Source organism: Palaemon carinicauda, chromosome 16 (assembly GCF_036898095.1).
Source record: "Palaemon carinicauda isolate YSFRI2023 chromosome 16, ASM3689809v2, whole genome shotgun sequence".
NCBI lineage: Eukaryota > Metazoa > Arthropoda > Malacostraca > Decapoda > Palaemonidae > Palaemon > Palaemon carinicauda.
Window position 1 is genome coordinate 112,092,999 of NC_090740.1, and position 25,788 is coordinate 112,118,786.

Sequence of the window (25,788 nt, forward strand, 5' to 3'; positions counted from 1 at the left end):
TGAATAACCCAACAATCAAACTTGTAAAGTTGGATAACCTTATCTTGTAGTACAGAACGGTTAGTCCATTTCATATTCTTATCACAGTGCTGGCACTTTAACTCTCTTCTTAAAAGTCCATGCTGCTTCATCTAAAATATTACTGGAAGCGGATCTTCTACTAACAAAGGCTTAACGATATTTTGATAAATAGCACGATCCATTTTGGGGTGTTATACTTCTTGTTCATTAAGGTAAAATGAGATCTTTCCTGCTTTGTTACCAAAAAAGGAAAAGACTACCCGGCTAACAACAAACAAAAACGACTAATAACTAACTCTAACTACCGGTATAAACAATCCTTAAAAATATAACAGCAAAACACAAATAATAACTACCTTGAAGTCTAGATAACCCAATACCTACCTATATAAAGATGAATAACCCCAGGGTCCTTTTGTAAAGTTGAATAAGTCAACTTGTAAAGTTGAATAACCTACTCTTCAAACTTGTAAAGATGGATAACCTTAGCAGGCTCATGGGTTATCCATCTTTACAAGATCCAATAATAATAATAATAATAATAATAATAATAATAATAATAATAATAATAATAATAATAATAATAATAATAATGAAAAAATCCGAACAATTTCGACAAACGAACGAAAAAAATGTTCCCACCAATCACGAGAGCAGCAACAGGTGACAGCGATCGCAATTGGTCCGATGTTGATGACGTCATTGTTATCATCATCTACTCACCTGGAGGAGAAATTGACACAGGTGTCTTTCGTACGATAATTATCATACATATATAACTATTTTAGGTCCGGCACTATGAACGATTCATACCTTAGGTATATACATATGTGTACGTATGTGTTTAATTAAACAATTATACTAAGAAATTTTGAAATAAGTCAATCATGTAACTCCTTAATAATTATATTGAAATTTTGTACGATAATTTTGGTTGAAAAAAATCGACAATTTTAAGACTCATGTACGATAATCCAGTGGAAATAATCATGTAACCCTAAATTGACAGTCCAGCTGAGTAACGACGCCCAGAAAAAATGGTAAATCTTCCATTTTATTCCCATTAATGGGACCTTATCTCATTAATTGTTTTTGAGTTGAATATAATATTCAGTAGGTTCATTTCGATATGTGAAAAACGTCTTGTGTAAAAGAGTTAAGGTCATTTACTGTCAACATTAAATGTGTCCATCATACGAACCTTGTCGACATTTTCCGATTTATTATAATTAATCTGACCCAGAGCTTAAAATGACTATATTTTATGTATAGATAAATTATATCTGATTATATTGAGTTGGTTGAGAAAGGCGTAAACTTTCTATATTACTGGATAAATCAATTTTCCATATGGGGAGAATGCTTTTTATTCGACTTACGATATTATGAGGTCAGCTTTATGGCTAACTATAGGTATGATTCAGTTGAGAGGGAAATTAAGATCATTTTCGAAGAAAACAGGAGTTTTACATTATATACTCCATTTTTTTTTATTAGTAAAAGTTACCCCATATTTTATTATAATACGAAGGAGACAGCTTGTAGGCTAGGTTAGGTGGGGAAGTGGTAAAATTATAGAATAGTGTAATAAATAAGAGGGTTTTTAATGTATTTTGTGGTGTTTGGAATTATTTTGATAATGATTTCTGGCAGAAATCCATAATTTTTTGAGTTTGGTGGGTCAACAATATTTAGGGGTGTATGTATGATAGCGGCCACCTGTATGTATGATGATGGCTGTTTTAGAATAGGGCAGTCTAAAGGGGGTTGTTAGCCCCAACCTTTTAGGTAAGTAGGTAAGGAAATGGCTTGTATGTTAGGTTAAGGGGGCAAAGTTTAGGTTAGTTAATGTCCCTTTTTTATGCAAGCAGGAGAAACTGGCCGCTGATATACAAAGGTTCCGATATTTACATTAGCTATTGTAAACTTTGTTCTTAATGCCAGTCTTGGTCATAAAAAACCAGTCGTAATAAAATACCAGGTACTGTAATCATAATCTAGTAATAGTAATGAAACACTTTCAAAACATTGGTGCTTTTGTATGCTAGGATTTCTGGACGCATAGAAAACGGGATTTTCCCATCCCCTTTTCTGTGGAGTTGTTTACAACAGTGTTCGTCGTATTACAAATCACTCCTTTATTAAATGAGCTAATGATATAATGGTTTTTGCTATGCCAAAGCTTGCTTTGCTTGCGATTAAACATCTCCTATTTCCTATGTTTTGCTATGAGTGTGACGCCCGGGCTAGTATTTTGGCGTTAATTATGTTATACACACTTTACGAAAGGGGCAAGTTGTAGCTTCGCCTTCCAGCCTCTGTTAGAATGTGTACTTTGCTTATATTTCCTATTGCTTATTACAGTCTGTAACTTTGTTAATATAGGTTTCCATCAGTAGTATATGGTATGGAAAATACTGTAGTGTATTTGCAAAGATCTATTCAATCATGTAAGGTCCAATGTCCTATATAAGGTTAGATAAGATTTATAAATCAAATCGCCTGAAATTTCATATAAAAATCAGGTTATATATCACTTTATTGAGGTTGGTGTTACTGTATGGACAGGAGTCATGGTATGACAATGAAACAATCTCCAACAGATTTAGTAGATTTGAGAACAAAGACTTCAGAAGAATATTGGTAGCTTATTGACAGGACAAGATTAGAAATTAAACTATGAGAGATTACTCGAGGGCCATATGTGGACAAGATCATGGTGAGGGAGAAAGAGATGGTCTGGGTATGCTCTTCGCACTCACTAAGAAAGATTAGTTCACCAAACTTTCAACTGGGCTCCACAAGGCACTAGAAGAGTTGAAAGACCCAGACCTACATGGCTGAGGACCATGAAGCATTAAGTAGGAAATGATGAATGGAGAAGTATTGGTTTAAAAGCTCAAGATAGAGACGACTAGTAAAATCTAACCGAGGCCCTTTGCGTCAATAGACGTAGGAGGAGATGATGATGATGGTGAGATAATATTGCGGTGCTCTATATTGAAACCAACTAGGTTAGTTGGGAACGGGTAAAATTATATAACAATGCAATAAATGGTTTGAAGAAAATAAGACTTTTATGATACTCCAGTCATTGAAATAAAAAAAAAAAAAAAAAAAAAAAAAGAGTTACATTTAACAAAACTGAGTAATAGCAATGAAACATGATCAAAACATTTATTTCTGGCCATGAATTTACTTTAATTTCTAGCCAAATACATGAACCATTTATTTTTTTTCAACTTCTTTCCTGACCATGAATTTTGTCTATGAAAGTAACCTAGCCATATCGCCTGCTGGTGATAAGAAGCGGATTGGTGTCGACACTCTTGTTCCTCGTAAAAATTAAGTGCTTAGACGTCCCAGGATTTTAAACCAGTCAATTTGTTTATAGAATCTTCCTCCCTCAAAGATGAGTGCCCTATTAAAAGAAGTTTGTCTCTGTAGGAACAAATACATTTTAATAAGTAATTTGTATTTTTCAATATTAATCTTACCCGATAATCATGTAGCTGTCAACTCCGTTGCCCGACAGAATTCTACGGACGGGATACGCCAGCGATCGCTATACAAGAGGGGGGTGTACTCACCAGCGCCACCTGTGGCCAGGTACTGCAGTACTTCTTGTTGACACCACCCCAATTTTTCCTCTGTCGTGCTTCCGGCAAGACCTACATGGATACGCTTATAATTTTGGAGTCTTTGTTCACGGTTTTGGTGAAGTATTGCTCTGAGATTTCAGCTTTCGCTATACAGGAAGCTTTTCCCTTAGCTTAGATAGCTTTTGGATTAATTTTGATTAATGGTATAACGATCTTTGCTTTAATTTGGAAACCCCCTTTGACTGTTCTCTGATCCAAGATGTCCGACCATTCACAAGCTCCTACCCAAAGACGATGTAGAGTTACCACTTGTGTTAGGCGTCTTCCGAAGGCCTCGGTTGATCCTCACACCGTTTGTTCCGACTGTCGGGGAAAATCCTGCCAGTTGGATGATCGATGTGAGGAATGTGCCGGTCTTTCGGAATTTGATTTTATTCAATTCCTTAAATATACGACTAAGTTAGAGAGGGAGAGAGTTAGGAGGAGTTCGGCTCGCTCTTTGCTTTATTCATCCCCCCATGATCCTCATCCTTTTCCTCCCCCTGTAGTGGCTACCCCCGAACCTACTATTAGTGCTCAGCCTGATATGTCGGATGTTTTACGTGCCATTCAGGCTTTAGGTGATAAGGTGGAGTCGGTAGTGAGTGACCACAAGTTCCTCTTGGCAGACGTCAAGGAACTTAAAGTGAAAAGTGCAGTGGGAAGTGGTAGTGCCAGTGCTGTGCCTAGTGCTAGTGTCAGTGTCAGTGTTGCGCGTGAGGATACTTCTGTGCGTGCCAGTCGTCCTCCCAGTCCGGGACCTCTTGCAAGCTCCCAAGCCCAGGGGAGAAGCAATGTCGAAGGGCAAAAGGGTTCGGCAGGCCTTGATCGGCGCACAGTAGTATCCTCAGTGGTTGCGGGCGTATCTTATAGAGATCGTCACTTCCACTCTCAGACGATTGAGCCCTTAATTTCCTCGTCTGCAGAAGATTTTTCTGGGAGAAAACGCTGGACTCAGGTCTCAAGACCTCTTAAGCGTAAAGTCCAGACCGCGCGAGTCCAACAGCCCGGGTGTAGCCATTGGGCTAGCTCGGACTCGCCGCAGTCATCAGGTGACTGCACGCCTCCTAAGAGAGGTAAGGCGATGCCTCAACAGACCTCAACTTCTGTTAAAGCTATGCCTCAACAGACCTCAACTTCTGTTAAAGCTATGCCTCAACAGACCTCAACTTCTGTTGATCCTAAGATGGCTATGCTGCACTTGCGGTGTTGATGCGGGAGTTTCAGGCACCTTATGCTTTACAACAACCTCCTCTACCCTTGAGGCACAACCTCTTGAGGTACGACAACCTCTACCATCCTTGAGGCAGCCTCCTCAACTCTCGCAGCAGCCACCTCCACTTTCCTCGAGGCGAGAACCTCAACTCTCGAGGCAAGCACCTCAAGAACCTCAACTCGTGAGACAAGAGCCTCTCTCTGCGCAGCCACCTCAACCCTTGAAGCAAGCGCAACTCTTGAGGCAGGAACCTCATGCTATGAGTCAGCCACCTCAACGCATGCATCTACCACTTTCGCCTCAGCTTGAGCCTCTTCCCATTCAACTTGAACCGCAGTCTATGCAGCATGAGCCTCATGTTTTACAACAGTCGCCTCTCACCACGCTTGCTCCTCAGACCTCCGCAGAACCTCCTTCATCCCAGCCTCATGACTTTGTCATTACCAGCCCTCATCCTCTTCAACAGAGACTTGAGGATGAATCCGCAAGTGCGCATGCACCCGCTCTTCAGGATTCAACCATTCAGCATACCGCTTTAACTTTACCTCTCGCTTCTCAACCCTCAGGTGATGAGGTTTCTGAGGATGAAGCTGCTCACCTGGATGATCCTTCATCTGATGTGGAGGAACCCAAGTCATTGCCACCCTCCATTGACTTTCGCAAGGTCCTGGCTCTGTTCAGAGAGTTATACCCGGATCACTTTGTTTCTGCTACCCCTCGCTCTCCTCCATCCGAGTTCTCTCTAGGCATGCAACCTGTTAAGTCTGCCTACACTAAGCTCGTCTTCGCTAGATCTTCAAAGAGAGCTTTGAGAATGTTAGGGGATTGGTTGCAGTCCAAGCAGCAACTGGGAAAGACGTCTTTTATGTTTCCACCTCCTAAGCTGACTTCTAAGGCGGGCGTCTGGTATGCCACAGGAGAGGAACCAGGCTTGGGGGTCCCTGCCTCTGCCCAGGCTGACTTCTCAAGTTTGGTTGACTCTCCACGAAGGTCGGCTATGAGACGCTCTAAGGTCTGCTGGACCTTTTCTGACCTGGACCACTTCTTAAAGGGAGTCTTTCGCGCTTTTGAAATTTTTAATTTTCTCGACTGGTGCCTGGGGGCCTTGAGCAAGAAGACTGCCCCATCTGACAAAGACTCGGCCATGCTGATCATGTCCTGTATGGACAAAGCAATTCGCGATGGTTCCGGCGAACTTGCCTCTATGTTTGTATCGGGAGTCCTCAAGAAAAGGGAACAACTTTGCTCCTTCCTTTCCACTGGTATCACCTCTTGCCAAAGGTCACAGTTACTTTTTGCTCCTCTTTCTAAGTTCCTGTTTCCTGAGGATCTTATCAAGGAATTGTCTGCGGCTCTTATTCAGAAGGACACGCATGACCTTGTGGCCTCTTCAGCACGGAAGGCTAAGGTTGCTCCTTCAGTTCCTAGAACTTACCGCACCCCAGTGGCTGATACTCCTGCTACCAGATTTATTCCGCCCTTTCGTGGCAGAGCCCCCAGCCGAGGAGGTACCCGCCCAGACGGTCACAGGGGCAGGTCCAAGAAAGGTACCAAGTCTTCGAAAAGCAAACATTGACTCTCCTCCTCTCCAGACAGCTGTAGGAGCCAGACTCAAGATCTTCTGGCAAGCTTGGGAAAGAAGAGGTGCAGACGCCCAGTCTGTCAAGTGGCTAAGGGAGGGTTACAGGATACCATTCTGCCGCAATCCCCCTCTGACCACTTCTCCCATCAACCTCTCTCCCAACTACAAGGAAAAGGACAAGAGGCTAGCGTTACATCAAGAGGTGTCGCTCCTGTTACAGAAGGAGGCAGTGGTGATAGTCCGGGATCATCAATCCCCGGGCTTCTACAACCGTCTCTTTCTGGTGGCCAAGAAGACAGGAGGTTGGAGACCGGTGCTGGACGTCAGTGCGCTCAATGCTTATGTCACCAAGCAGACGTTCACTATGGAGACGACGAAGTCGGTCCTAGCAGCGGTCAGGCAGGAGGACTGGATGGTCTCGTTGGATCTGAAAGACGCCTACTTTCACGTCCCCATTCATCCAGACTCCCAACCTTTTCTGAGATTCGTTTTTGGAAAGGTTGTGTACCAATTCCAAGCCCTGTGTTTTGGCCTAAGCACGGCACCTATGGTGTTTACGCGACTGATGAGGAATATTGCGAAATTCCTCCACTTGGCGGACATCAGAGCCTCCCTTTATTTAGACGACTGGCTGTTAAGAGCCCCCACAAGTCGTCGCTGTCTGGAGAGTCTCAGTTGGACTTTGGACTTGACCAAGGAACTGGGTCTTTTGGTCAACTTAGAGAAGTCCCAGCTTATTCCTTCCCAAACCATCGTTTACCTGGGAATGGAGATTCGGAGTCAAGCTTTTCGGGCTTTTCCGTCGGCCCCAAGAATCAACCAAGCCCTAGAGTGCATACTGAGCATGCTGAAGAGGAACAGATGCTCGGTGAGACAGTGGATGAGTCTAACAGGGACCCTGTCATCGTTAGCCCTGTTCACCGAGTTAGGGAGACTCCACCTCCGCCCCCTTCAATTCCATCTAGCAGCTCACTGGGACAAGAATATGACGTTCGAAGCGATCTCTATTCCTGTTACCAAAGAGATGAAGACTACTCTCATGTGGTGGAAGAGCAACATCCTTCTCAAGGAGGGTCTCTCGTTAGCTGTTCAGACCACCAATCTTCATCTCTATTCGGACGCATCAGACTCGGGCTGGGGCGCGACCTTGGACGGACAGGAATGCTCGGGAACATGGAACAAGGAACAGGAAACGCTTCACATCAATTGCAAGGAGTTGTTGGCAGTACATCTGGCCTTAATGAACTTCAAGTCCCTCCTGCTAAACAAGGTGGTGGAGGTGAACTCCGACAACACCACAGCCTTGGCATACATCTCCAAGCAGGGAGGGACTCATTCGAGGAAGCTGTACGAGATAGCAAGGGACCTCCTCATTTGGTCAAGAAGTCTAAACCTCACGCTGGTAACGAGATTCATTCAGGGCAATATGAATGTCTCGGCAGATCGCCTCAGCAGGAAGGGTCAAGTCATCCCCACAGAATGGACCCTTCACAAGAACGTGTGCAACAGACTTTGGACCTTGTGGTGTCAGCCAACGATATATCTGTTCGCCACCTCCATGACCAAGAGGCTCCCATTGTACTGTTCCCCAATTCCAGACCCGGCAGCAGTTCACGTGGATGCTTTTCTGCTGGATTGGTCCCATCTCGATCTATATGCATTCCCGCCGTTCAAGATCATCAACAGAGTTATTCAGAAGTTCGTCTCTCACGAAGGGACACGGCTGACGTTGGTTGCTCCCCTTTGGCCTGCAAGAGAATGGTTCACAGAGGTACTGCAATGGCTGGTCGACGTTCCCAGGACTCTCCCTCTAAGAGTGGACCTTCTACGTCAACCTCACGTAAAGAAGGTACACCCAAGCCTCCACGCTCTTCGTCTGACTGCCTTCAGACTATCGAAAGACTCTCTAGAGCTAGAGGCTTTTCGAAGGAGGCAGCCAGAGCGATTGCCAGAGCAAGGAGGATATCCACTCGTAGAGTCTATCAATCCAAGTGGGAAGTCTTCCGAAGCTGGTGCAGAGCCAATGCAGTTTCCTCTACCAATACCTCTGTAACCCAAGTTGCTGACTTCTTGTTACATCTTAGGAATGTTAGATCTCTTTCGGCTCCTACGATCAAAGGGTACAGAAGTATGTTGGCATCAGTTTTCCGCCACAGAGGCTTGGATCTTTCCTCCAACAAGGATCTACAGGACATCCTTAAGTCCTTCGAGACCTCTAAAGAACGTCGCTTGTCCACTCCAGGCTGGAATCTAGACGTAGTCTTAAGGTTCCTTATGTCTCCTAGATTTGAACCTCTCCAGTCAGCCTCTTTCAAAGACCTTACTCTCAAAACTCTTTTCCTCGTCTGCCTTGCAACAGCCAAAAGAGTTAGTGAGGTTCACGCCTTCAGCAGGAACATAGGATTCACATCCGAAACAGCAACATGTTCCTTACAGCTCGGGTTTTTGGCAAAAAATGAACTTCCTTCACGTCCTTGGCCTAGATCGTTCGAAATTCCTAGCCTTTCCAACATGGTGGGTAACGAGCTAGAGAGAGTTCTTTGCCCTGTCAGAGCTCTAAAGTACTATCTTAAAAGGTCAAAACCTATACGAGGACAATCAGAGGCCTTATGGTGTGCCATCAAGAAACCTTCGATGCCTATGTCCAAAAACGCAGTTTCGTATTACATAAGGCTTCTGATTAGAGAAGCTCATTCTCACATGAAGGATGAAGACCTTGCTTTGCTGAAGGTAAGGACCCACGAAGTGAGAGCTGTAGCTACTTCGATGGCCTTCAAACAGAACCGTTCTCTGCAGAGTATTATGGATGCAACCTATTGGAGGAGCAAGTCAGTGTTTGCATCATTTTATCTCAAAGATGTCCAGTCTCTTTACGAGAATTGCTACACCCTGGGATCATTCGTAGCAGCGAGTGCAGTAGTAGGTGAGGGCTCAGCCACTACATTCCCTTAATCCCATAACCTTTTTTTAACCTTTCTCTTGAATGCTTTTATTGTTGTTTTTGGGTTGTTACGGTAGGCTAAGAAGCCTTCCGCATCCTAGTTGATTTGGCGGGTGGTCAATTCGTTCTTGAGAAGCGCCTAGGTTAGAGGTTGTGTAGAGGTCCTTTAGTATGGGTTGCAGCCCTTTATACTTCAGCACCTTAGAGTTGTTCAGCCTCCTAAGAGGAACGCTGCGCTCAGTAAGGAAGACGAACTTATTAAAGGCAGAGTAATGGTTCAAGTCGACTTCCTTACCAGGTACTTATAATTTCATTGTTATTTTGAATAACTGATAATATGAAATACGGGATACTTAGCTTCTTTGTTAACATGTATGCTGGACTCCACCCACCACCCTGGGTGTGAATCAGCTACATGATTATCGGGTAAGATTAATATTGAAAAATGTTATTTTCATTAGTAAAATAAATTTTTGAATATACTTACCCGATAATCATGATTTAATTGACCCACCCTTCCTCCCCATAGAGAACCAGTGGACCGAGGAAAAATTGAGGTGGTGTCAACAAGAAGTACTGCAGTACCTGGCCACAGGTGGCGCTTGTGAGTACACCCCCCTCTTTTATAGCGATCGCTGGCGTATCCCGTCCGTAGAATTCTGTCGGGCAACGGAGTTGACAGCTACATGATTATCGGGTAAGTATATTCAAAAATTTATTTTACTAATGAAAATAACATTTTATTAAACAGACTTAGGTTTGTATAGTTAATAGGAATACAAATTATTTTTTTTTTTTAATTTCAGGCACTTATAGTAATTATTTACTTGAACAAAAAAACATGAAAAACACTACTAAAGTATATCCAAATTTTAAATTTACATTGTGCGAATAGAAATCAGATAAGAAAACTACGAAGTTACTTCTCACCCTATATTTTGAAAATAATTTGACTGCCTATAACCATATCTCGATTGCTACGATGAAGTATCCTCTCACTGTTTCATTACTAGTTGACCAGTTAATCTATTCCTGGTCCCTCGTCCATTTACTACTGCTATTTTGATCTATTGATTTCCGTGTAGCAATATGCCTGTTTAGTTTATGCATCATTGATATTTTTAATCAAAATCACCGTATATCTACTTGTATTATCCCTTAAAAAAGTGTTTGGAAGCACAAATATTTATTAAGATTCATCTTACATGCATGTGTAATACGTTAAATTAACATATTCACTTGCAGCAAATGTTTTTATGTTGAAGAGGATGACATGTCTTTTTTTGTTTATACATGAAATATCTGTTTTGATTTTGTTACTGTTTTTAAAATATTTTTTTAAGTTAAATATTACTCATATCGTTTATTTATTTCCTTATTTCCTTTCCTCGCTGGGCTATTTTTCCCTGTTGGAGTGCTTGGGCTTATAGCATGTTGTTTTTCCAACTAGGGTTGTAGCTTAGCTAATAATAATAATTATAATAATAATAATAATACACTTATACTTTTTTTTTTTTTTTTTTACAGGCCAGGCATTTCAAAGAACAGGACATTGATGGTAAGTAGTAATGAACTGATGTTGGTCATCTCGACACAATTTCTGGGTTTTATGTATTCCTCTTGTTTAGAGGTAGCAGCAGACTTAGATTTTGATGAATATTATTGAATTTAATGTTTTGGTTGTAGGTTAATAAGATTCTTTTCAAGTTCTTTTGAGAGGAGATGAACTCCTACATGATTTACCGAGTGTTATAATTGATTTTAACAGACAGTTTAGCGAGCCCAATCCATGAATTACAGTTAAATGGTTACCAATAAGTGACTAGAGGTACACTACTGTATAAGGCAGTCCCTTGCTGGGACCACTACTTCACAGTTGAGAGTAATCTCCTTGTTTCACTTGGTCTACACGTTTGATATTTTTTTGTGCTCATTTCATTGTTTGCTCCTTTGTCCTTTTCATTCTTCGGTCATCATTAAATATCTTTAGGTATTATAATTTTTATGAAATTTTTTTTCATGAAATATAGCACCATATAATTGAGGCGTTCACATTGTTAAGGGTTTACAGAGCTCAAATTGCTGTTATTTTTTTATTGCTTCAAAGTCTTTTAAAACCTCTTTTTCTTGTCTTGTTAACATGGGTACTCAGACACGTAGACTCCAGAACTCTTTAAAATCTATTTACAGTATACAGTATATATACTGTATATATATATATAGGCGAGATATGATCCTTTGAAAATTGCCAATTTTCAAACTCATTTTTCTTCTGATTTTGATTTTTACCGCTCAGTCACTGGAGATCCTTAGTATTGTGAACACTCGGATTTTCCTGGGTGAATTGAAACCCTCGTCCTTTCTCCCTTTCACTGCCAGTGGTGAATTCGGCAAAAATTCTGATACAATAAAGTCTTTTAAGACCACACAAACTTTAGCTTGTTGATATTTATTTAAAAGTTCTCATCAAGGCATTTCCAATGAATACCCACTTGCTATGATTTGGGGGATTTTAAAAGATGTTTCCCTATTTTGAATTTTGTTTAAGTCACCAATGGCAGTGAAAGGGTTAATATAAGTATGCTTTCAGCGAAGCTGAAAATGGCTGTCAAAATTTATAACAAGGTGTAGGTAGTTACTCTTGGGTGGTGGGTAATTCTCTCCCTCGTGACAAGCTACCAAACAGACACTTTGTTTTCAACTGCTAGATATTACAGAAGTATGTCTGACATCCTCAAGTGGCTGTTTTAATCATTTTATAAGATAAATGTGTTGGCAGATACCCGGTAGTCTTGTTTGAGGTATATTTAAGAAGAAGAAATGATTTGCAGTTGTTTCCTGATAACTATAGGTGTGTTACAGCTGTCTGTGTAAACCTGCTAACATCCACATCCTTGTTTTAAATTAGACAAAGGCTCTTTGTTGTTATCGAAATGGTATCTGCTCACTAAAATTTTAAAAGGGTAAAGCAATCATATATAGTAGGGATCTTTATGAATTCTCAGAAGATATACTCAAGTTGTACCTTTCTATTATACTGTTTTTTTTTAATTTAGAAAACTTGAAGGTACCAACAGTGCCATCTTACTGGTATTTTCTTCATGATTTCTGCGTGACTACATAGAAATCCAACACTTGAACATTCTAGTCAAGACATTTTATCCACATACTATGTGGTGTAATGTGTTATGGTTAGTGCCATGTCAGTGTTAAATGCACCCATGGGAAAAGATGATGTAACTCCATGTCTTCTACAGAATGTATGGCAGATAATTTTTGTTTTCATTATAGGGGAGCTCATCCTCCAAACTCGAGACAATATAATCTGCAAGGAGCTATAGTTGAGGTTGCTAATAATGAGTATATTACCTATGATGCAGCCATGAAAATAATCTTTAGTAAAAATTCCTAAGGCCTAACACTTTCCAGTGTAGTATCCAGTCCACTTGATATGCGTAGTAGTTCAAAAAACCACTTTCTTTCTCGTGTAGTAGGTTTCAGAATTATGATAATGCCACCGCCTCAAAAACCAAACCATCTGGAGATTTCTATTCCTATAGTTTCATCCTGTACAAATATATCATCAGCATCATCATCTCATCCTACGCCTATTGACGCAAAGGGCCTCAAATACAGGGTGTCTTATTTCAATTCTACAAAGCTATCAAATCTTACTCATATGTATTACAATAGAGTAACCAAAGAAGAAGATACTGTAGTAATATTACCCAAAAGTATAAATCTAAGCAAGCAGCTCATATTGCTTTATAGAATAAATTTTGACAAACTTGCCACTTACGACACAATGAAGGGAATGGAAAATCTTTCATTAGTAGAGATGGTTGATCTTTAACCCCTTGAATAAAAATCAAAGGGGAAAAAATGGTCACTCGAAAGTATAACACCTCCAAAATGAAATAAAAATAAAAAAAACAAGTAATTATTGAAAATGTTTGACTAAGCGCAAAGAGCTTTGTCCTAATGTCAATTCACAGGCAGGTTCACTTGTAGATAGAAACAAATCCAATTGCTTAAAGGTCACCCATGAATGGCAGAGGCATGGGACAGAACAGTGCCCAAGAGACTGGCTATATATGCATATGATCAGCACCTAAGGCCCCTTTCCATCATGTTAGGACCAGGAAGGGCCAGGCTAAGGCTAGTGATGACTCAGCATATAGAGGCAGACACTATCGAGCTCATACAGAAACATTACCTTGACTCCCCACCTTTGGAGATGGAAGTGAAGTCATCACTAACCAAGCTACTAAGCTGGTGGTAGAGTTTGAGGTACATGGGAATCCATGGGATTCTCAGGTAGCTGAGGGAACTCTAATTAACAACACACCCCTCAAATAAAGAAATCTCTCCATTTTATAGGCATAACTGCTAAATTGATTTTGCACAAAACATGGAATCTAAATGGTAGTTCTTAATTATGATATTTGTTCCGTAATCGAAATACAAACCACGCTATTTACAAAGGGTTTACTTTTAGCGCAGCTGAAATGACGAGCCAATAGTTTTTAACGAGGGTTAATTACCCCCGCGCTAGTTAGCGGGGGGTGGGGAAGGGTAGCTTGCTACCCCTCCCCCCTCCACACACCGGTGACTTGCTTCACTTCACTTTTGGCTCGGCGGTGATCAGACGTGTCTGCTCATTGCCTTCGTGACAGCCTTTAATTTTCTGCTTTTTCTTTTCAGCGTGTGTGTTGGTTGGAAGTTGACCTTCAGTTTTTTTTCTTTACTATGCGTACATGCCCTGGAGTTGCCGGCCGTCCTTGTGGGACTTTCATGTCGGACGTTAATACGGATCCACACACCCTCTGCCCTCAATGTCGGGGCCGACGGTGTGACCAGGATAACATGTGCCGTGAGTGCAGGGAGTGGTCTGCCTCCCAGTGGGAGAGGTTTGGCCGTCGGCGTAAGAAGAAGTCCAAGAGAGACCGTTCTCCTCCGGGGTTAGCCTTGAAGGAGGAAAGTTCTCGGGACTCTTCTTCCGCCGCCCAAACCTCCTCCGAAGCTCCCCCTCGTCCGCCTCCTAAGGAGAGTCGTCCGAGTGGTAGCGCAGGCCTTTGTTCTGTTTCCCTACCTTCGGTGGGGGGAGAGGGCGTCGCCTCCCATAGCGAGGCGGTTCCCCCTCCTCCTCCGGGGGAGGTTATTGATAATGCCTTATCCAGTGATGATCTTTTACAGATTTGGTCGTCTCTGGGGCTTAAGGGCTTGCCCTCCAGGGTCGCTCTTATTGACCTTGTCTCGTTGGGGGCCGCTGTTAAGCAGTCGCCGGTGGTACCAGAGGTAGACCCTCTGTCTATTGTCGACGTCGTGGTGACAGAGGCCTCCGACGTGGCTGGGCCTTCCGCCGCAGGTGCTGTTGCTGGTGATGGTGCTCAAGGCTCTCCTCCTCCTTCCGTACATCCTTCGAAGGGGGAAGTGAGTCCTTCGGTCTCGACTGCTGCCCAGCTTCCTTCTGAGGGAAGTGTTTTGATCGTAAGGCTCATCACCCTCTACGCCACAAGGGCCTCCCTTCCCCTTACAGGGGGACTAAGAGGCGCCTTTTTGGGTCTTCATCCTCCGGGGGGGACTCTCCTCGTCAGCCTCAACCTACTGCTCCGCCCTCCTTGAACCTCTCTGCAGACCGCTCACCATCTCCTGCCGGATCTTCGCCTTCTGGAGAACTCGTCACCCGACGGGCAACGGTCCCTTCGGGGCTAAGGGATTCTTCCCTTACGCGAGCAGTGCTAGCGCACAAGCGCTCTCCTGCTCGCCAGCGCTCTCCTGCTCGCCAGCGCTCTCCTGCTCGCCAGCGCTCTCCTGCTCGCCAGCGCTCTCCTGCTTGTCGACGATCTCCTGCTCGCCAAGACTCTCCTGCTCGCCGACGCTCACCTGCTCGTCGGCTCTCTCCTGATGTTCGCCCCCCTCGCCAGCGCTCTCCTGCTCGTCAGCTCTCTTCCGAGCGTCAGCGCTCATTTGAGGACCCTCGCCCTGCGGTCTCTGACCACCCTTTAGTTCCTGCTGAACTCCCTGCTCACCATCTGCCTGGTCCTGTGGCTACGCAACATCGTGCTGCGAGTGTGTCAGAAACACATGTTCGCCAACGCGCCAGCGATCTTCCCGTTCCTGCTCGTGAACGCGCCGCGCCACCTGTCCTTTCACAGGACACGCGTCGACCTTCTGCTCGCCAGCGATCACCAGCTCGCCAGCGATCATCTACGCGCCAGTGATTACCTCCTCGCCAGCGTTCACCTGCTTGCCAGCGCCCACAGGCGATCTTAGTATCGCCTATTCAACAGCGACAACTAGCGCGCTGACGTTCGCCAACGCTCCTGAAGGAACATGATTCGCCAGCTTCTAGCTCGCCATCGCGCGATCGCCCGCCTGCACATGCCGCTCGCCATCGCTCGCTATTGCACGATCGCCCTCCTGCGCATGCTGCTTGCCATCGCACAACCCTGCACGATCGCCCGCTTACGCATGCTGCTCCTCATCGCACAACCCTGAACGATCGCCCTCCTGCGGATGCTGATCACTATCGCACCCTTTCACGCGATCATTCACCTGCGCATGCTGCTCGCCATCGCACAACCCTGCACGATCGCCCGCTTACGCATGCTGCTCCTCATCGCACAACCCTGAACGATCGCCCTCCTGCGGATGCTGATCACCATCGCACCCTATCACGCGATCATTCACCTGCGCATGCTGCTCGCCATCGCTTGCCCCTGCACGATCGCCCGCTTACGCATGCTGCTCCTCAATGCACAACCCTGAACGATCGCCCTCCTGCGGATGCTGATCACCATCGCACCCTATCACGCGATCATTCACCTGCGCATGCTGCTCGCCATCGCTTACCATTACGCGGTCATTCACCTGCGCATGCTGCTCACCATCGCACACCAGTGTGTCGACATACCACATCGCGCCATCGCCAACTTGAGCGACTGCACTCACCAGCTCGTCATCGATCGCCTGTGGATCTACATCGCCAGCGCTCTTCCTCACCTACGCGGCAGCACGATCCCTCGCCGTAGCGCCAACGCTTGCGTTCGTCGCCTCAGACACGTGCTCATTTACCTGCCCACCCTCGCGCCCACTCGCCTGCGCGCCCGCGCGACCACTCGCCTGCGCGACCGCTCGCCTGCGCGACCGCTCGCCTGTGCGCCCGCGAGATCATCCACCTGCGCGATCGCTCGCCCGCGCGACCATTCGCCCTCGCGCGACCATTCGCCCTCGCGCGACCATCGTTCGCGGCGAATTCCACAGCCGGTGGTAGCAGCAGGACGAAGACAGGTCAGTACAGCATTCTTCCCCACCTTCTTTTCAGGCAGGTACCGTCGTGTCCACTCCAAAGGATCGCCCGATCCTTTTCACTTTAGCGAGGATTTCGGACTCTGTGTCCTTGGAGCAGCAGACTTGGTTTGGTCCACAGGCACGGGCGTTAGTGAGGGTTATGAAACCAGCACTCGCCGGCCAGGGTAACAAACCAGCGGATGTCTCTCCTACGCTGAAGAGAAAGAGAGGAGTGGACTTCGTGGTGACTTCCCCCAGGGCGAAGTTGGTTCCCAAGAGGGCTAGGGCCAACGCTCAGCTCGCACTTCTTGCCTCCTCCAGTCGTTCCACTGCCGGGAACAAGCTCATCCCTCCTCCTCGCCTTCAGCAGAGGAGGTATTTCGAGATCCTGGGTGAGCACAACCTCGCTCTTCCTCTCCATCACTCTGTGGAGGAGCTGGCGAAGGGAGTTCCCCTGGAGAAACTCTCTGCCCGGCAGGTGTCGTTCTCGGCGGCAGAGATCCTTAACCACGAGAAGGTCGCTAAGTGTGCCATGCAGGCCACTTCGTGGCTGGACTTCTGGTTAGGATCTCTGGGCATCCTATTGCGATCGGAGGACTTGTCCAAGGAGACCAATAGGAAGGCCCTAGAGACCTTCTTGCTCTCGGGCACCCGCTCCATCGAGTTTTTGGCGCACCAGGTTACCACCCTGTGGGCCAACTCGGTGTTGAAGCGTCGCGATGCTGTGTCCGAGAGATTCCATCCGAAGGTCCCCGCCGTAGATGTGTGTAGGCTCCGACATGCTTCCCTTCTGGGGGAGAGCCTGTTTGAGCCTCAAGACTTGGAGTGAACGGCTGAGAGGTGGAGGAAATCCAGCACGGACTCCCTCCTCCACAGGGCCCTTACAACTCGGCCCTATAAGCCTCCAGCCCCGCCACAACAGCAGCAACAGCCTCGTAAGGCTCCCAAACAGGCACCGGCAGCTAAGAAAGTGGTGTCTAAGCCCCAGCCCTTTCCAGCCAAGGTCAAGAGGGGCGGTAAGTCCTCCAGGGGAGGCAAGACTTCTAGGGGTGGCGGCTGCGGCCGCAAGCCCTAGGGGTGGCAGTCCCCCTGCGTGTCCACCTGTGGGGGGATGCCTAATAGACACCAATCTCCACAAAGCCTTTCCATCAGACGACCGGATAGCAAGGCTGAGGAGGGTGGCGGAACCTTTCCTCAGGCAAAAAGAACTCCCCGCCCAATCGTGGTTGCGTCTCTTAGGTCACCTATTCTCCCTGGCCTGTCTGGTTCCAAACAGCCGCCTCAGGATGAGATCCCTTCAATGGCGGCTCAAGTCCCGGTGGAATCAAGGATCCGATTCCCCGGACATTCTGATCCCAATGGGATCTCTGGAACAGACAGACTTGCGGTGGTGGCTGGCCGACGAGAACCTGCGGAAGGGAGTGAGTCTTCTCGTCCTCCCCCCAGAATTGACTCTGTTTTCGGACGCGTCAAAAGAAGGGGGGGGGGGGGTGCACGTTCTGAACCAGAGGGCCTCAGGCCTTTGGTCAGAATCAGAAAAGTGCCTACACATCAACCTGCTAGAATTGAAGGCCGTCTTTCTGGCTCTTCAGCAGTTCCAACGGTTCCTGGCGGGTCACTCCGTGGTGGTGATGAGCGACAACACCACGGTAGTGGCTTATATCAACAAGCAGGGAGGCACTTTTTCGCAACAGCTATCCCATCTTGCAGTAGAGACTCTGAGGTGGACCGAAACCCACTCGATAACACTATCAGCTCGCTTCATTCCTGGCAAGAGGAATGTGCTCGCCGACAGTCTGAGCAGGGCTTCGCAGATAGTGAGTACCGAGTGGTCTTTGGATCCTCAGATAGCCAACAAAGTCCTGACTTTGTGGGGTTCCCCGACGGTGGACTTGTTCGCGACAGCCTTGAACTTCAAGCTGCCCCTGTACTGCTCACCAGTCCCGGACCCCAAGGCACTCTGGCAAGATGCTTTCCAGCAACGGTGGGACAACATCGACGTGTACGCCTTCCCACCATTCTGTCTGATGAGAAGGGTGCTCAACAGGACCAGACTATCGGTCAACTGTTCCATGACTCTAGTAGCTCCGCTATGGCATCACGCGGAATGGCTCCCAAGGGAGCTTCCTCCACGACACGAGCTTCTCAGACAACCCCACTCCGGTGTCCCTCACAGGGCCGTAGCCTCGCTTCGGCTTCACGCCTGGAGACTATCCAGCGTCTCCTCGCGGAGAGAGGCTTTTCGCAACAGGTTGCGGAGAGAATGTCTCGGCACCTGCGAAGGTCCTCTGAGGGAGTCTACCAAGCGAAGTGGAGAGTCTTTTGTGGTTGGTGTCGTGGAAGGGGTATCTCTCCACTCGATGCCACTATTCCAGCAATAGCGGACTTCCTCGTGTATCTGCGAGAAGAAATGCGCCTTTCTGTCTCGGCAATGAAAGGCTATCGCTCAGCCTTAAGCTTGGCCTTCAGATTGAAGGGCGTGGATATTTCTTCATCGCTAGAACTCTCTTTACTCATACGTAGCTATGAGCTTACCTGCCCCCAGTCGGAAGTGAGACCCCCTCCTTGGAACGTGGTTCGAGTCCTCAGGTCTCTCAAGAGACCTCCCTTCGAGCCATTACGCCAGGCCTCCGATCGCCACCTGTCTTGGAAGACGGCTTTCCTACTCGCCTTGGCCTCGGCCAAGCGAGTTAGTGAACTTCATGGTCTCTCGTACGACATCGCCCATTCAAGGGGATGGGGGGAGGTAACGTTCAGGTTCGTCCCTGAGTTTGTGGCCAAGACTCAGAATCCTGGAGTGCCGGATCCTCGGTTCGACACTTTCAGGATCGCGAGTCTCCGTTCTGTAACAAACGACCCAGACCAGCTGCTACTATGCCCAGTGAGGTGTCTGAGGTACTACTTGAAGAGAACGGCTGCAGTCCGTCCTCATGTGTGAGCTTTGTTTGTGAGCACAGGCAGGACAAAGAGGAGGGTCACCAGGAACACCATCTCAGCTTGGATTCGAAGGGTTATCCACCATGCCCTGAATCCTGATCCTCCTCCGTCACGTCGCCCTCGGGCCCACGATGTCAGGGGTATTGCTACATCCCTGGCCTTCAAGAGAAACTTCTCTGTGACGCAGGTACTTCAAGCTGGGGTCTGGAAGCGTCAAACGACCTTCACAGCCCACTACCTGCAAGACGTGACCCACAGGAGCCTCGATACGTTCTCTATCGGCCCTGTGGTGGCTGCACAACAGCTGGTCTAACCTCAGGCTCCTTTTTGGACAAGTAGCAGTAGGTTGAGGGCGTTGTTACCCGGTCTTAGTCTGCGTGAATGAAAGAGTATGTCTGACCCTTACTTCTTTCTTCATTCTCCCCTCTCTTGGGGAAGCAGCATCCTGGTCCTCGCATAGCTGACCTCGACCTCTGCAGGTAACCCATGCTTCTTTGTGCTCCTAGTATTAAGCTTAATACTGTTGCGTCTCCCATACCCTGACGAGGTGGTATGGGGGACGTCCTATCCTAGAATTCCTATCTGAAGGTCTCAAGGTCAACTTCATAGGACGAGTCACACTCTCCTCCTCACACTGCTTATGTAGGCCACTCGTCCTAGCGATGCTAGGAACCTGTGAGGTACAGGGGCTCCCTCTCTCTAGTGCTGCTCACTGAGGGATCGAGACCCCGGGCAAGCCGAAGTCAGTAAGGCTGGGGACTTTCCACCCTTCCTAAGGGGTAAGTCACCCTTTGTAAATAGCGTGGTTTGTATTTCGGTTACGGAACAAATGACAAATTCGAAGATAATTTGTAATTTTCCTAACCATACAAACCTTAGCTATTTACACATATGTGCCCGCCATCCCTGACCCCCAAGTCAAGTCCTACCTCTAAGTGAAGTGAAGCAAGTCACCGGTGTGTGGAGGGGGGAGGGGTAGCAAGCTACCCTTCCCCACCCCCCGCTAACTAGCGCGGGGGTAATTAACCCTCGTTAAAAACTATTGGCTCGTCATTTCAGCTGCGCTAAAAGTAAACCCTTTGTAAATAGCTAAGGTTTGTATGGTTAGGAAAAATACAAATTATCTTCGAATTTGTCATATTTGTTTTGTTAGGAAAGATTGTTTGACCCAATTTATTTTCAGTTTAAGTATCCCTGTCCCACCTTCAAGGGTAATGTGGTACTGTACTGTATTCAGCATAAGAATTCCAGGTAGTTTCATTGAAATAGACACCATACAGTACTGTAAAAAAAAAAAAAAAAAAAAAAGTTTGTACTTCAATCCTTTCAATACTTATCTGGTATTTATGTAAGTTCCCACCGTCGTACTTTCTTATTCTTTACGTATAAACACCATAAAGAATAAACCACTAAGATAACAGTACAGTAGTGAAAGGACGCAACATACGCCCCCATTCTTTATGTCGGCACATCGTGCTCACGTGAATAAACGTTTGTACATACGATACGACAATATGTGTTTCATATTGATCAAATTATTCTTTGAAATAATAGCGCATGAATCCCACATAAGTATTGAAAGAATTACCCCTATTTGAAAAATTCTTATAGTTTTTTGATAAACACCAAATTTGCCAATTAAACTATACAGTACAGTACTGTATTAAGTTTATCAATTTGAATTTAATTGTTTTTTATTACCCGAAACACAGCCATTCCTTGCTATATAATCATTACCATACATTAGTTATACCTTTTATATTTCAGTATAAGATGCTCCTTTTTAATCTAATAAAATTTTTAGCAATAATTAACATGTTCAACTAAAGTACTACAGTATGTACAGAATTATACAGTATGTACTCAAGTTTATTGAAGCACTTTACTACAGTTGCTTGTATATATGGGTTATGAATTTTTTTCCCATTTGTTTGCATTAATCTTCTGGTATAATGAATTTTTTAATAACTCCTGTTTAAACTTTTTCAGAATTCAGGGAATGCTTTTCCTTATATGCTCGTAATGGCCAAATTCGTACGTTGGACCAGTTAACGGTCATCATGAGGTCTTTGGGTATGAGCCCCACAATATCTGAACTCAAAAAGTACTTCAAAGATAAAGGTAAGCATAAGTTTTTGTGTAGGCTTCAATGTAGAAAGCTTGAATTAGCATTCTGTGAGCCTGCTACTTTTTTGGAATATTTTCCAGTTGTGTTTATAATATTTGATAGTTATAAAGCTCAGGAAAAAACTTAGAAAGTAAATAGAATACTATGTTTTTTCTCCTACAGGTGGTAAGATGAGCTTCCCTGATTTTCTTGATGTCATGCACAATCACAGCCAGGTGGAGAGAATACCCGATGAGATCTTGGCTGCCTTCAAAGGGCATGACCCCAGAGGCACTGGAAGTATTCCTGCACGCGATCTGCGCCATATTCTTTTGCAGTGGGGGGAGAGACTTAGTCACAAGGAAGGTAAATGATGGTAGTACAGTACTGTAGTCTTTGTCGATCTAGGATCATGTAAAGTTCTGGGAAGAATGTGAGTGAGAATGGTAGGGTTATACTGACTTATTGGATTTAGACAATATTAATCTCCTTTGACAGTTGTAATTTTGTATGGTTTGGTAAAATAAGTTATACAGTATGTTATTATATCATTGGTTTGGAGAAGTTGCATAATCTTTCCAGTAATTGTGCTTGATTATTTAAACTGAAGTAAGTATTGGGACCAAAATTAAAAGAATAAGAAGCATGAGATGGAAAGCTTTTGGTAAACAGAGTTAGATTATGAAAAGTAAAATGACACCCTCTAAAAAGAAAAATATTTAAATAGATGCTCCTATCAGCATTAACATAAGCATCAGAAACTTGGAGTCTTAGAACATAAGTTATTTACTACGTAAAGAGCTATAGAAAGAATAATGATTGGAATAACACTGAGAGATAGAAAAATAGCAACATGGGTACAATAGTAAACAAAAGTAGAGGATATTTTAATGTGTGAAAAGAAATCGATATTGGCAGGCCATTCAATGAGAATGAGATAATAGATGGACAAGAGGGTCCCTAGAGATTGCAAAAGAAACAGGGGAAGGAAGAGAAGACAATGGATTGACAATGAGCTAAGAAAATTTACTTGCATAGACTGGCAAACAGACAATAAACAGACGGGAGTGAAAGGACGTGTCTGAGGCCTTTGTCCTGCTGTGGACTAACAATGACTGATGATGTTGATAATGAAGTAAAGGGTGGAAGTAAGGCATTGAATTGCCAAGAGTTTACTATTGGTACAGTATACTTTATATGTCATTATATGATATACAGTATGCATTTAAATCCAGATTTACTTCCTGCGAGCTTAAAGCTTTAGAAAAAAATGTGCCCTCGATTTAAATGGCACACACGTTAGTCAGCCTCTGAGAAATATCTCAATCCAGGTGAACTATTGTAATCAAATGGTGTCGATATGGGGTGATCTTTTCATTATTGTGGATAGGCATGAGATGTTCCCTTGATAGAAGTAGTAGGTAAAGATATACTTCAATATTTAAGATAGTAACCATCATTAGGGAAAGAGTTTTACGCACTATAAATAAATATGACTTGGCTCGGCACAAGTATCTTTTTTTGGTATAGCAATTGAACAACTGCCGCTAAAGATATAATTGTGCTGTGAAAGCCTAATTGAAGATGAAAGGTTCAACAATTCTCATGAAATTGGGTCAGATTTAGGGATGAATAAATATCATAAATCTTCCCCACAGTAGTTCATTGTATCTGATAATGACAATCAGTGTTCCCGGAGGAGGATGGTGTGTGTAGTATTGCGAGTTTTTATATAGCCTATACTGTGTATTGTTATGCCTTGCCAGGCCAATTCTGGACTTGCGTATCCTATCCTATATTCTTCTTTCCCAAACTGTGTATTGAAGACTACCAGATTCATAGCTTCTGCTAATTCCAGCAATCTTTCACCTTCCTTGTTTCTTCTTCCAAAACCTTTTCCTCCATGTATTCATTCAAAACCATCAGAACTTTCACCAAAATTGTCCTCTGGCCAATAATGCTGTTTATAGTTATAATTTGGTTACAGAAGCTTACAAAAATTGGACATAAATCTCATAAAAGCCTTGAAGATTAATTTCTGTGATATAAGATTTTCAACTACATCAATATCCCATAACTCTGTAAGTCACTCTTTCCAGAAAAAGATTTCTGCCCAAGTAAATTTTCACTACTCATCATCTTAAAGAATTCTGGTTTGGTTATCTATTTTTTTTTTGGTGGTGTCTACTATTAAGTGGTAATAGGCTGCCATATATACATATTATTTGGATGAAATGCAGTTTATACTTTATAACAAAAATGTTTTTTTCAGTTTGTCCTCTTATAGATGGTTCCTTGTATTTGACCTTAACATTACTTTTTCAGTTGAACAAATCTTCCGCGAGGCCAACATAACTCCCTCTTATAGATGTTCCTTATATTTGACCTTAACATTCCTTTTTCAGTTGAACAAATCTTCCGCGAGGCCAACATAACTCCCAATGGTGTTGTACGCTACCAGGATTTCTGCAGGATTGTCTGTGCTCCAGTACCTGATTACTATTAGTATAACATCAGATATACTGAAATTGTAACATGATTAGACATATCGTAAGTAACAGTCATACTGAAATAATAACATGATAGACAAATCATAATTAGCCGAGTCATGATAATTTTATGTTGAGATTATGAATTAGCTAATTTGAATATGAAAATGGTTGTGCCTTTTAACAAATATTAAATTATAATTTACTCAAAGAAAATTTATAATTGTTATATTGAAAGAGCATTACAGTATTTGCCTTTTTTTCCATTTTTGAGTTTTCAGCATGTTTCATGATTATATTTATATTATTTTATAAGATCTCACATTCCTCAGTTTAATAACTTAATATATATTTTAAAATATTGTCACATTCCCCAGAATAAATTATGTAAATTTACCATATTGGAAAAAGATAGAAATATTTATATAAATATATTTATTTAGAAATATGCTTTCCTTAAGGAAATCGGTTATAATTAATATGTTAAAGTAAAGATTTGAAATTTTTTATCAAGTTAAAAAAGGTCACTTTTAATCTGTTTTAATATTAAGGTTGATATATGGTAGGAAATGATTGATTTTATTATATGATTATAATCAAGTAAATGTAGGTTATATTTGCACATTTTAATTGTTGATTTCCACAAATCAGATAATTTTCACTATCATGCAATTCCTATTTACAACATCCTTAACGGTTAGTTCCGTCAGTTAATATTTAGCACTAAGGGATGTTGTGGCCGATGTGGTAACGTCCCCGATAGGTGAATGCCAGACTGGGGTTCGAAGCCCGCTCAAACTCGTTAGTGTCTTTGGTTGCTACCTCCTCACCATCCTTGTTAGCTAAGGGTGGGGAGTTAGGGAGAGCCTATAGGTCTATCTGCTGAGTCATCAGCAGCCATTGCCTGGCCTTCCTTGGTCCTAGCTTGGGCACTGATCATATGTATATATGGTCAGTCTCTATGGCAATGTCACTGTTCTTTGCCTCTGCCATTCCTGAGTGGCCTTTAAACCTTTAAAGTGGTGCACAGTAGATTTAACTTGATCTTTGTAGCATACCTTTTACCCATTCTACTGTACCTTTGTTCCTGGTTCCCATTTTCCAGTTTGTCCAGCCTCTTATAGGTTCAAGTCCCTTCATATTGCAATTAGGAGGTTTTCCACATGTTTCACATGGGTGGTGAATGACCTCTCATGCCACGGTGCCTGGTCTTTTGGCCCAAATTCATAAATCCAGTCCAGCCTGTACAGTGGCTTGCGTTAACATGCATTGTTAGGGTTTCCAAGTTGATGCACTGTTTATTGGTATGGTTTCTGACTTAGATATTTGTTTTGTTTCCGGAATTTATTCTGGGCATAGTTAATATACATTTTATATACAAATAAAGTAAATTTTGTATTTTTTGATCCTATGATATATTTATGTGGGCAGCTAATATTAAAGTTTTAATTATTTTTCAAGGTTTTTTTATCCTTTATGCAGAACAGGAGTGACAGTTTTAAAGACATTAGTGTTAATTTACTTTGTCGTCTTCCAAATAATTCATATTAACTATACACAG

General features: G+C 43.9%; 1 protein-coding gene across 1 annotated transcript; it reads left to right on the top strand.

Annotated features, from left to right (window-relative positions):
- Positions 1–947: 947 nt before the first annotated feature.
- LOC137655812 (calmodulin-like protein 4) lies at positions 948–25,681 on the top strand. Its single transcript, XM_068389974.1, has 5 exons — positions 948–1,061; positions 10,929–10,959; positions 21,621–21,752; positions 21,922–22,104; positions 24,144–25,681. Exons 1-5 carry the CDS (start codon positions 1,059–1,061, stop codon positions 24,242–24,244), a joined length of 450 nt encoding a protein of 149 aa, XP_068246075.1. The 5' UTR covers positions 948–1,058; the 3' UTR covers positions 24,245–25,681.
- Positions 25,682–25,788: the final 107 nt, after the last annotated feature.